The sequence below is a fragment of the Typopeltis vanoorti genome, chromosome 3, assembly GCF_054136105.1.
Source record: "Typopeltis vanoorti isolate ZY-2024b chromosome 3, IOZ_Tvanoo_1.0, whole genome shotgun sequence".
Lineage (NCBI taxonomy): Eukaryota > Metazoa > Arthropoda > Arachnida > Uropygi > Thelyphonidae > Typopeltis > Typopeltis vanoorti.
The window spans coordinates 43,624,881-43,638,727 of NC_143551.1; the positions used below are offsets into that span (position 1 = coordinate 43,624,881).

Consider the following 13,847-nt stretch of genomic DNA (forward strand, 5'->3'; position numbering starts at 1 on the left):
CCCCACAAAAAATCTACCATATGGCTTTGCTACGTTGATGATGTGTTCGCTATTTGGCCACATGACTCTGTTACACTCCTCTCCTTCTTAACACAGTTAAACAACCAACACCTCAGAATTAAGTTCACCCTGGAAAAAGAAGAAAACAACAGCCTCCCTTTCCTAGACACACTAGTCATCTGCCAGCCTGATGGAACCTTGGTTTTCTCAGTTTATAGAAAACCCATCCATACAGGCAGATACATTCACCAACAATTCCACCATCTTCCTTCACAACAATATGGAGTTGTTAAGACACTATACAACAGGGCTAAACTAATCTGTTCAAATGACGATGCCCTAACCAATGAATTAAATCACATCCTAACACTTTCTCAGCCAATGGCTACCCCCCCCCAAAAAAAAAAATCTAAAAAATATTGAAACCAGTAAACCACTACCTCTCCCCCCCCCTCACAACAAGGATTACTCTAACTCCATCACCATTCCCTGCATCCGAGACACCTGAGAAAAAATTACCAAAATCTTAAAAAAACATGACTTGACCTCTTGTTACAGACCTTATAGAAAATTGGCATTCCTTATCTGCTCCACCAAAGACCAACCACTCCCCCTAGACCTACCTGATGTATACCAGGTCCCTTGCAGCTGTAAGCTGTCCTACTTTGGCCAAACAGGCAGGACAGCGAATATCAGAATTTCTGAACACAAGGACTACATCCAGTTTCACCAATACAGCCACTCTGGTCTTGTAGATCATGCTCTGGATACACGCCACAGAATACGGTGGAAGAAAGCCACAATAATACACCGTTGCAAGTTCAAATTTGAAGGACTATTCATGGAATCAGCTTCAGCCCTAAGAAACATGCCAAATCTTAACAATTTGGTTGCATGAGACTGCCCCAAATTTGGGAAGCTTACGTCATTAGACCTTCAGCCCAATGGCCAAGAATACCTACATAGCCTGCTAGGGGGGCACTATCAGGACTTTTAGAAAAACAATAGCTTCCTTGCTTCATTCTCATTTACTGTGTTTAGTGCTTGCATGCACGTGTCTCTATTGTAAGTTCCTTTGAAGATGGCAACGTGACGTTGCCAAAATATTGGAAATATATTAAACTTTAATTTAATGTATATTCTATTGTACGTTGTAATTGCCTTAAGTTATTTAGTAAGCATGTACAACCAACATTTTAAGTCTGTCTACGAGAATTATTCTCACATCAATGAGTGTCACATCTCCACTTTCATGGTGCACTTCTGCAAAATGATCACTCAGCAACAAAACTGTTTTGTTTGTTTCTGTTATCTCCTTACCTTCAGCAGTGATTAAAATCATCCTTCTGTAGTCATTTTTCCTTTTACTCACCACATAGTGAAAGAACTCTTTAGGATTTCCTTTGGGTTCATCATCTAGTTTCTTTTCATAATGGTCTTTTGTTTCATCTTTCTTGCCTGCACTTTGTATTGATCATTAACTTGTTGATCACCTTTCTCTTTATATACTCTCCACAACGTTTTTCGTTTTCTGCGACTCCTTCTTTACAATGCTTTTCAGCCATCTAAATCCTACCTATTTATCCGCCTAACTCTAGATAGAGATGCTTCTTTTTTCAAACATCCCTCGACCATCTCTAATGCACTGTCATTTTTCTCATCCAAATTTTTATGCAGCTGCTGTAAGTTGGCTCTTCACTTTGTCATAATCACCTGTTTTGTAATTTCACATATATATCCCTTCTTAAATGAAAAATTCTGCATATATGGCAGTTTTCCAGATCAAGACCAAATGATTGCACTCCCTAGTCAAGGTGATGCGGTTACCTTGGTTATGATCAGTCTGTCCAGGGCATAAGTAGCAAAAGCAGAGGATTCTGTAAACTCTAAGATAAGAAAGAGGAGGATGGAAGGTGCTAAGTTTACAAACTGGACAGAAAGAGAGAATAAACTTTCAGGATTATCCTTACAACCCACAGATCTTATGGTAAGTTTTGATGTAGTCTCATCTTTACAAATATCCCTCCGACGGATACAACTGATTTACTTCATAATGACTTTCTTCCTGATATTGTAAAATTATTTGACTTTGTCATCAATTGATGACTGCATGCTTTTTCACCTAAACTATCAATTTGGTACAGATATGTTGATGACTTTTTGCTGTATGGAGCTCGTCCTTGTCTGATCTTCATGAATTTCTTGGAAAAGTAATTCAATAAACCCAAGAATCAAATTTATCCTGGAAGTAGAAGATAACAGTTGTCTTCCTTTTCTGGATATTCTTATTCTGCATCAAACAAATGGTAGTCTACAGTTCCAGTATATAGAAAATCAACTCATACTGGTAATAAATTGATTCTAACTCACATCATCACCCTTGTCAGAAATGTGGTGTAGTCAAATCTCTAGCAGACAGAGCTCATAAAATATGTTCTGTAGATTCTCTTCTAAACAAAGAACTATCTTTTTTTTTTTAAATAACGAAACCTGTGGTGAATTCATCACTAATAAAACACACATACTAACCACAGCAATGACTATTTAATTCATAAATATTTTATCCCAAGTATCTTGGGATATCATCAGTACAGTGTCCGCACGGTTATCCTAGTGGCTTTGCGCTTTGCAACCATATGCCTGGGGAAGGAGTGTCCTAGGTTCGATTCCCGTCAACGACGTGAGGAGCTCAAGGATCTTCCTCAGCCATAGCCAAATTAGCCGGTCTTGGGAGTGGACAGCAGGGTTTTTTCCGCCAGTTTATCTGGTTTTTCATCATGCAAGCAGGCAAACCGGTCCGAAGACACACACACACACACGGATTACAGTCAGGAACATTGACCCAGCCATAGGACTTATTCGTCAGCCTATGCTGGTTCCAGAGTCCAGATAAAATTTGGGGGGGACCAGATGGTACTGTAAACTCCCGTAAAAAGGGGGGAACGCTGTATCATCGCATGGAATTTATTTATTTTTATCAGTACAGTAATTCAAACAATACTAGGAATAACATACAGTTAGGGCGCATGATTATGATGGAATCTCAATATGTGTGCAGTAACGTGTTATAGAAGTAAATTCAATATAACTGAAAAAAAAAAATTAAATTTTAGTAAACTATCTATTATAAGAGCTACCTTTATTTGTAATGATTATAATACTAAAACTATCGATAAAATAATAATTATGGCTGTTGTCTTAACCTGCCTCAAGAAGAAGTTACCAGAATTTGTATTCCAAAAAGGATTTTCAGAAAAAAATAGCAAGATGCTTGGACAGATTGATTTACAAGTCTCTTTCCATCCAGTTATTAAATCATCCTTATCTCTCCTAGAGGCAAATATCCTCTGTCTTCTTATCCTGGTGTTGACGGAATCTCTGCTCTTGTGGATCATGTTATTATGTACTGTTAAATTGTGAATGAAGCTATGTCATGTAATTTATTTTTTTTCATTCACATTTAACATTGCTTATTAAATATTAATCATGGCTTATTTAAAATTATTTATTATTCCTTAAATAGGAATTATTAATTAAATGTTTATTCAAGACCTGACCTACTATTGTTTTGTAAAGTAATAAAATATATAGAATTTTGTATAACCAAATATGTATGATGTAATGTAAAGTGTTATTTTTATATTTAACTATATATGTAATCAAAAAGCTGAAGAAGTAGCTTAAATATTATGTTGTTCTTATTTGTGAAATATTTAATGTTATGTAATCACTCATGTAGCAGTAAAAGAGCATACATTGCATTAGCGAAATGTTTACGTTTAGTCTGTTGTCATGGACACGCACGCGTAAACAACCACGAGTGGAGTAGAGCGTGGCGTTCGAACGTAAGGTGGGAGTGAAGGTCATAGATAGATAGAGGGGTAAAGGAGAAGGAAGGTCAGAGAGATAAGACAGAAAGGAAGAAAAGAATTTTTATTAAGTGAGTGAGGAGAGAGTTTTGCGGAACCAAGATTATAAAATCCTCAGGGCAGAAATTTATGAAGGTAGTGTTCGGAAGTGAACCAATAAGTAGTGAATCATAAGGTTTAATATTATAAGCGAAATAGGCTGTTGTTATGAAGAAAGGTTAATGCCGTAATCAGATAAAAAGGAAACTGGACAGTCAATGCGAAAATTCTGATTAGTTCCAGTTAATCTGAATTGCGATTAAATTCTAAGTTGCCCTGGGAAAAAGTTATATTGATTACTTGGAGAAAAGTGAACAAGAAAGGATATCAGTACCTAATTACTGTTGTTTAGAATAGTGAAGTGCGACTAACAGTAGTGCAGTTTAAACTTGGAGAATTTTTATTATGTGTGTTCCGCTAACGTTAATTAAGTTAATTCGTAAGTGCTCTCTCAATAATTTGATGTATTGAAGAATTTGTCTGGTTAGAGTAGTTGTATAAGTTTGTCTATTTTAGCATTAACTGTGATGTATCTCTGATGCTCAAAGTCCGGAATATATTTGCTTGGAATATTGCTTACGTAGTTTATTGCCCGCTGTGAATATAAACATTGAGCTGATAGATTTGTGAAGACTATTTAAATGTGAAGTTTGCTATATAGACTAGAGATAAGAAGATTTGTATTTTGAGACTGTGAATTGTATATGAAAGTTAGAACATTGAATTGGCATAACTGACTTAGGAAGATGTGTTAAGTTATTTGTGTAGTTCCATTTTAAAATAGAGTTCTTGTATTTGTTAACCATATCATATATTAAATGTTTTATTTTGTTAATCTAAAAGTTGTGTTTGCCTGAATTCCTTTTTATTGCACCGTTCATAAATATTCGAATCTTGCGGGAACCCCAAGTAAAAAAATGATAATAAATAATTCGGCCTAATGAGAAGACTGCTGACCTAATTAAGAATTGATCCTACTATTTATATAGACTAATCTAAGAATAGGGTGGCGCAGTATAAATATAAATTTCCCTACTTTTGGATCGGTGATCACTTCGCAATTGGTTATTTTAATTATAAAAGTGACTTGAAACTAGATGGTGAGTTAGAACACGACAGAAAAGAGTCGTCACGACAGTACAGACTGGTCATTCTACACAAATTCGTCTTGAAGAACATGAAGAATATATTTCATTTATTGCTAAACCCAATTTATTGGATTCTTTAGAATCCAATATATCTGGTTTAGCAAACTGTGCCTTATCTACAAAACACAGGATTCAGTCGAATAAAACCAAAGTGTTACATAAAAGTTATTTTCTTCTGGAAGGAATGTAAAAAGAAAGCTGTGAAGCACACATGCACAATTTAAACCTTAACAAATTGCCTTTAATCGAGGTTACACTTTCTCAATTTTGGGAAGTTATACTGACTAATACTCATGATTCATGAATTCTGTAAATTGTAATTAATTAATTGTTTATATTTAAAAATATTTTATTAACTAATTTATTTTATTGTAATTATTTTTGGATATCCATTAATGCAGATAGAGCTATTCTCCTGCAGCCAATAGTACTTATAATATCAGGTGCTTTCAATTGAATTCATGTTATCTTTTTTGTGATTATTATAATTATGGCTATTTTGCCTGCTTCAGTTTAGGAGTGCCCCTAAATAGCCGTAATTATAATAGTTTATTAAGAGGAGTAACATGGGAGTTTTCCCAGAAATAACATACATAATTTTTTGTGATTGTTTTCCTACAATCATATTGAAAATGGCTATGAAACATAGTCGAAAATTCTATAAATAAAAAGATTTAAATTAATGTAAGTGGTTTCATTATTAATTAGTTATAATGAATGTAATTTTATTATAGGTTTTTATCAGTTATGGTGTAAGATCATTAGTCAATAGAAATAATTTGAAGTGAGCTAGTAAATTTTACTTTTTTTAAAAAAATATATTTTGCATTACTTCATTTTAAAAGATGGAAGTAACATATATGCCAAGGACAGAACATATGCAATATTTTGATTTCTTTTTCTTAACATGTGCTGTTATTCTCTTTTAGTTCTTTGGGAAATTAAAGAGCGAAGAGATTTTCTTGAAGAAATGTATGAACTTGGACAAGGGAAAACCTATGAACCTATAATTGGAGCTCAGATTACAGAGGTAATTCATATGCATACATATGAATACATTTAAGCATTTGGTTAACATTCTCATCATTTTTAATATATGTTTTGAAAGGGAATATCACTTTGGTGCAACTAAATTTTTGAATTTGTGATTCACAGGTGGGATGTTTCATATTCATTTGAAGTTGTACTGGAAGTAGGGAAGGAAACAAGGGCTTTTGGGATGATTGTAGATCAATATTTGAAGTTCAGAGGGCATAATGAAAAGGTTGTGAAGACATTTCAGAGAATTCTTGCAATATTAAGGAAGCCATTTAACATGAGAGATCAAAGGATGATGGTTCTATTGTATAAAGCTTTGATCAGACCACATTTGGATTTTTGTGCTTAGATCTGGTCAAAAGGATTTGAAAGGAATTAAATAACCTTGGAGAGAGAGAGAGAGAGAGAGAGAGAGAGAGAGAGAGAGAGAGTACAGAGATGGATAATAAAAATTATATCAAGATATAATTTTTGTTGGTTATGAGGATAGACTGAGGGTATGCCAACTGCAGAGTTTGGTGGATAGAAGAGAAATATTGAGATATTTAAACTTCAATCAATAACTTGAAGAGTTATTGGTTTAACATTGGGAGATTTTTCATATGGCAGAATGAGGGGGAAGGGGCAAGGGGCCATCACTGAAAGTTGCAAAAGGAAGTAGCGAGTAAAAGAGTAAGGCCTTCTTAGGCCACCCTCTCAAGCAATGCATTCTATGCTCTTGCATAGAGAGTGCAAGAGTGACAAGAGCATGCAGTGTTTGAGAGGGTGGCCTAAGTACAAATGGTGGATAAGTTTTAAGAGTTGTGTTGTGTTGACTAGCATTGATCCCCCACAATGAATTTTGTGACCCCATGGAGGTCAAGAAAAAAATAAAAAATAATAATGCCTTTGCAACTAGGGTGGTAGAAACACTGAGGTGATTTAAATATCACCCCTAAGTACAGGCCCAGCTGGTGGCTGGTGCGAAGTGTGCAATATATATACAGGCGCCGATCACTTTGGTGATCGGTGCCTGTGTATATATATATATAGATAGATAGAGTTTAAACAATCAACGAATATTACATATAATTATGAATGTACATCGTCTTCCAGATCTTCCCGGAAACGAACAAATAAATTCTGAAATTGTATCCTGGACCTGATTATATCACTGTAATTTTTTATTAAAATTTACGAAAATATACCTAAAATAGTTCTTTATTTTTTGATGTATCATAAATCAACTTATGATTAATTGTTGAGTTGAGTTTCGTATAAGAGCCATATACTAATTTTAATCGGATCGCATGCATGTGGTCCGGCCCTAAAAGTCGGCTTACTACTGATAACTCATTTTTCTCGACATTCAAGCCTGTTATATTAGCGGGCTCTTAGGGCGGCATCAGCGACACAAAATAATCGTGTCTCAAGTCCAACTCTCAAGTCCAATGCGAAATATTCTTGTAAAATTCTCTTATCTATTTTCATTGAATCTTCAAAAGTAATTTATTTATTAATGCAAAATTAATGTAAAGAATATTTGAATAAACCTCTTAACTTTATATTACTATTTTATATTATTTTGAAAATTTATATAAATTGAAAAAATTTCTATAAGCAGGACTAATCCATAGGTAACATTATACTGTAAAGCGGTTTTCATTTGTTTTTCATTTCCTGTTCGTTTTATTCACACTTTATTCAAAAAAAACTTTTTTGGAAAGGCGCCGAACATTAATCGCACACAAAAGAAAAATACTATGCGCCAGTCCTGCCTAAGTATCTCTGATATGGAGGCAAAGAATTTGGAAAAGTCGATAATAGCTCATATCAGAATTGGTTGACAGAGAATCCATACTTTGCAATGAATAGCATGAGTTTACTAAGGGAAGGTCATGTTTGACTAACGTGCTCACATTTTGTAATAATGCTACAATAGTATTATACAAAGAGAGTGGATAATTATGGACTTTTTGATAGTATAAAGCATGGAAAGCTGTTACATAAATTGACAAGGATTGCATTGGATTATAAACTCACTAAAAACACATGTACTAACCACAGTAATGACTATTTAATTCGTAAATATTTCATCCCAAGTATCTTGGGACATCATCAGTACAGTAGTTCAAACAATACTAGGAATAACATACAGTTAGGGCATATGATTACAACGGAATCTCAATATGCGTGCAGTAACGTGTTATAGAAGTAAATTAAATATAACTGGGAAAAAAAAAAAATATATATATATATATATACATATACATATATACAGTAAAACCCCATTTTTATTTTTACGTTCCCGCAATGTACATTTTCCTGCCATTTACGACATTTTCCATTGGTCCCGTCCTAAGGCCTATTTTTACGATATATTGTTTTCCCGCCATTAACAACTTGATATGGACGTTATTTCCCGTGATTTTGCGTTTTTTTCTCAGGTGGCAATACTGATTTTTTGAATCTATTTCCTCTCATTCAAATCGATTTATGTGGAAATCTGCGCATTTCTGTTTCCAGATGGCATTGCTTTCGGCTGTAGTTTTGTTTCCGCCATCATGGTAACTTGCACACTTGCAGCAGTGATGTAGTGATGAGCGATACCGTGATTTTTCAATCACAGTACGAATTGATAGCGCAGAATTTCTGCTACATAATTTAGCATGTGAAAGTTGCTTTCAAGTTGCGGTGGTGGATTATCCATGTTAGTAACATGGAGAAAAAGACAGAAAATATTTTTCGATAGAAGAAAAGATGGCAATTCTGCGAAGTGTAGATTGGCATGCTGGAACATGTGTGCATTTAGCAAAAGATCTTGGACTCTCCGTGTCCACTTTGAACATGATAATAAAAAACATGTCAAGTATATCCGGACATTGTGGTGGAGTGGTTTGTTTCTACGAGAGCGTCGGGTATTCCAGTCGATGGTACTATACTCCGAGCGAAAACCCTTGAATTTGCTGTAAGGTTAGGGATTAATGGTTTTACTGTGTTAACTGGATGGATTGATCGTTTCAAGACTCATCACGATATTGTATATAATCAAGTGTGTGGAGAAAGTAATAGTGTTGCAGGGGAAACTGTAAACCAGTGGAAACATGAACTAAAGACTATTATTCAGGACTACATTCGATGTTCATGAAACTGGGCTCTTTTATAACATTCTGCCAAGTAAAACATTGTGTTTTAGAGAAGAGAAGTGTCAGGGTGGAAAACTCAGCAAGCAGAGGGTAACTGTTTTGCTCATGGTCAATACTGATGGGTCAGAAAGATTACTTCCACTGGTAATTGGTAAATTTAAAAAGTCAAGGTGTTTTAAGAATGTGAAAAATCTGCCTCCTAAGTATGATGCCAACATCACAGCATGGATGACCACCAGCATCTTCACATCCACCATGCATGCTCTGGATGCTAAAATGGGGGCAAATCACTGCAAACTACTACTACTACTGCTAGACATATGTCCTGCACACCCTAAAGATCTGCAGCTCAGAAATATTAGATTAATATTCTTTCCCCCTAATTGTACAAGTGAGCTTCAGCCATTAGATCTGGGCATCATCCATACATTTAAATGGAAATATAGAAAAATGCTTGTTGAAAAAGCTGTGTTTATGCATGATAATGGTATGGACCCAAAACAAATCACCATATCATTCCTTGATGCCATGCATTATGTGGCCAAAGCTTGGTTGCATGTTACTACTGAAACCATATCCAACTGTTTGTGGAAGGCAGGAGTTACGTTTGTGGAAGAGGAGGAACAACTACAGGAGGAAGAAGAAGATATGTCAGAGCCCAACAACTGGTATGTGATGGATGAGGCTTCCTCATTTCAAGACTATGTTGATGTTGATGTGATCAGATTAGTGGTACCAAGTGTAGAAGACATCCTTTCAAACCACCTTGGTGAAGAAGAAGTGGTTGAAGAAGACTGTGATCAAGACCCTACTGTCCTTACTAGTAAAGAAGCAATGGAAGCTATCTCTGTTTTGAGGCAGTATATTGCAAGTGCATCAGGAGACGAAGGGGCATTTAATGCCTTATACAGTGGAGAGGCAGGTGGAACTTATAAGAGTGCAGAAAAAGCAAAAACAATCAACAATTAAAGATATTTTTAAATAGATAAACGTGCGTAATTGTAAATTCATTTATTTTCAGTTATTAAATTTTGTAATCTAGTATATAGACTCACATACTAGCAGTAAGTCATCTTTTAGCCTTTTTTTAATGTTTTTTTTACACTTTCCTGCTATTTACACTTTTTTCCATCAGTCCCCTGGAAAGTATAAAAAACGTGTTTTACTGTATATTTATATATATATATATATATATATATATATATATATATATATATATATATATATATATATATATATATATATATATATATATAAAGATTATTTTACACAATTTTGTATGACAATTTCCCATACTTTAGGAATAGTAAGAACATCGTTGTGGTTTAAATTTGGTCTGTGTAGTAGGGCTTCAGCACTTTCTTTATATAAATGTTCATATTTATATAAAGATCTGTGTAAAAGTTTCGACTTCTCCCAATGGATCCTATGGTTTGGATTTTCAACTCCGTGTTGGGAGAGACCAGATTTCTGCGGTTTGAAAAGACGAATGTGGTCTTGATGTTCCGAGATGCATTTCTGAACAGACCTACCTGTCTGACCAAAGTAAGACAATTTGCAGGAGCATGGGATCTCATAAATGCCAGGACATCAGAGGTGAGAGTTTGTCCTTAGTAGAAGGTAACAAGTTATAGATTTGGTTGATAGGTTTTTAAGTAGTGGCGAAATTGTATTTCTTCATACTTTTTGAAAGATGTTCGGAGATGCCTTTGACATAAGGTATGGGAATCCTATGGACTTCTTCTTGTCCGGGTTGATGTGTGGGAAGGTGACTGATGATTTTTTTGAGTTGTTTTAAGATTTTATCCATTTAGTATAGCTGTGTTTTTGATTATTTCTAGTTCTTGGTTTAGAGAATCTTCAGAGGAGCAGAATTTGTGTGCTCTGGAAACTAGTGATTTAATGATGCCAAATTTCTGAGATGGATGATTCGTGGAAGAATTGTGAATGTAGCGACCTGAAAATGTAGGCTTGTGATAGACAGATGTGGAGATGGAACCTCTTCTTTTCTTTGAATGTGTTAATCCAGAAAGGAGATCCTATTGGTGTTCCTTCTTCTTGTTTGTAAATTTGAACTTTCCAGTTGAAGTAACCGGATGCAATAACAAATTTGAATAATTAAACTATATCAGAAGGAAATTTTTGAGTTAATAATTCTACTGTTTCTTTGTGGGGAAATGTTCGTGAAGAGGGAGACAATATTGAAGCTAATTAACAAATCAGTTTTTAACAGTTGAATGTATCTTATTTTTGCATGAAACTCTGTGGAATTTTTGATTGAAGAGGCTGAGTGGCCTATGTGAGGATAGAGAAGGTTAGATAAGAATCTTGATAACTTGCAAGTTGGACTTCTAATAGAATCTATGACGGGTCTGAGAGGAACATTAATTTTATGAAGCTTAGGTAAGCCATAAATTCTGTGAGGTCTAGCACGGTATGTCTTGAGTTTTTTAATTGTTTCATCAAGTAACTTGTTTAATTTCTTGAGTTGATATTTTGTAGGATCATAATTCACTTTGGCGTAGGTTATGATCTCGGAGTAATAAATTCGTTTTTTGGTCATATGAATTGGTATCAAGAATCACAATGGTTCTTGATACCAATTTGTCGGCTCTGGTAATGATTATATTTTTATTGCGTTTTAAGGCTGTAAGAGCTTTCAATTCTGACGGTGGGATATTTAAGTCCGAAGGTTTGGCATCATAGATTACTTTTGCTACCTCTAAACGAAGTCTGTTGGCTTCTGTACCAGAAAGATGGCAGATGTTTCTCTCTATGTTATGTATGAAATCTAGATATGGGAAACATTTGGGTGAAATCGCAAATTTATGACCTCTTGCTAGAACATTTAATTCATCTGTTGTTAGTGGACGGTTAGATAAATTGACTACCCATTTTTCCATTGGTAATTTGTTAGTGAACTTTTTTGATCGATTCCAGATTATTATTGCTTTTATCAAAAGCTTTTTTCCGAATTCTTTGAGACTAATAATCAATTGTAGCAGATCTTGATTTAACGTATTTGATAAGTGTATTTCTAGTTCCATAATTTTTAAATTATTTGTTCCCAGTTCTTGCTTAGAAACTCGTAACTGATTGAGTAGTAAGGAATGGCTTGCTTTATTTTATGAGCACCTGGAGATTTGATACTTCTTTCAATTTTGCAAAAATTGGAATGAGATTATCGCGTCTGCACTTTTTTTAAAAAAAAGATTCTAGCACGTATCTTACCCTGTCATAGATTCTACTAGCAGTTCAACTTACAAGTTATCAAGATTCTTATCTAACCTTCTCCATCCTCACATAGGCCACTCCGCCTCTTCAATCAAAAATTCCACAGAGTTTCATGCAAAAATAAAAGACATTCAACTGTTAAAAACTAATTTGTTAATCAGCTTTTACATTGTCTCCCTCTTCATGAACATTCCCCACAAAGAAACAGTAGAATTATTAACTCAAAAATTTCCTTCTGATATAGTTCAATTATTCAAATTTGTTATTACATCCAGTTACTTCACCTGGAAAGTTCAAACCTACAAACAAGAAGAAGGAACAGCAATGGGATCTCCTTTATCACCAAACTTAGCAAACCCACTTCTAGAACACCTTGAAAAAAAAATATTCACTTTTGAACCCAAACCAAAAATTTGGTTACGATATGTTGATGACGTATTTGCAGTCTGGGATCATTCCGAACAGGAATTACAACTGTTTCTAGATAAAATAAACCTTCTTCACCCTCGCATCAACTTTACACTAGAAAAAGAATTTCCACAGGGTATCTCCTTTCTGGATTAACACATTCAAAGAAAAGAAGAGGTTCCATCTCCACATCTGTCTATCACAAGCCTACATTTTCAGGTCGCTACATTCACAATTCTTCCACAAATCATCCATCTCAGAAATTTGGCATCATTAAATCACTAGTTTCCAGAGCACACAAATTCTGCTCCTCTGAAGATTCTCTAAACCAAGAACTAGAAATAATCAAAAATACAGCTATACTAAATGGATATAATATTAAAACAACGCAAAAAATCATCAGTCACCTTTCCACACATTAGCTCAGACAAGAAGTCCATAGGATTCCCATACTTTACATCAAAGGCATCTCCGAATGTCTTTCAAAAAGTATGAAGAAATACAATTTTGCCACTACATACAAACCTATCAACCAAATCTATAACTTGTTACCTTCTACTAAGTACAAATTCTCAGCTCTGATGTCCTGGCGTTTATGAGATCGCATGTTCCTGCAAATTGTCTTATTTTGGTCAGACTGGTAGGTCTGTTCAGAAATGCATCTCGGAACATCAAGATCATATTTGCCTTTTCAAACCGTAGAAATCTGGTCTCTCCCAACATGGAGTTGAAAATCCAAACCATAGGATCCATTGGGAGAAGTCGAAACTTTTACACAGATCTTTATATAAACATGAACGTTTATATAAAGAAAGTGCCGAAGCCTTACTAGACCAAATTTAAACCGCAACGATGTTCTTACTATTCCTAAAGTATGGGAAATTGTCATACAAAATTGTATAAAATAATCTTTATATATATATATATATATATATATATATATATAAATATAAATATAAAGAGGGGAAATAAAATTGAATGTGAGA

At 34.6% G+C, this 13,847-nt stretch overlaps 1 protein-coding gene across 1 annotated transcript in view; it reads left to right on the top strand.

Moving 5' to 3' along the window:
• The window catches only part of LOC150108084 (UPF0193 protein EVG1), an 80,591-nt gene that overhangs the window by 46,822 nt on the left and 19,922 nt on the right, over window positions 1-13,847 (top strand). The window contains exon 5 of the mRNA XM_090415948.1: window positions 5,986-6,086. Coding sequence (XP_090272074.1) covers window positions 5,986-6,086 — 101 coding nt within the window. The remainder of the gene's footprint in view (window positions 1-5,985; window positions 6,087-13,847) is intronic.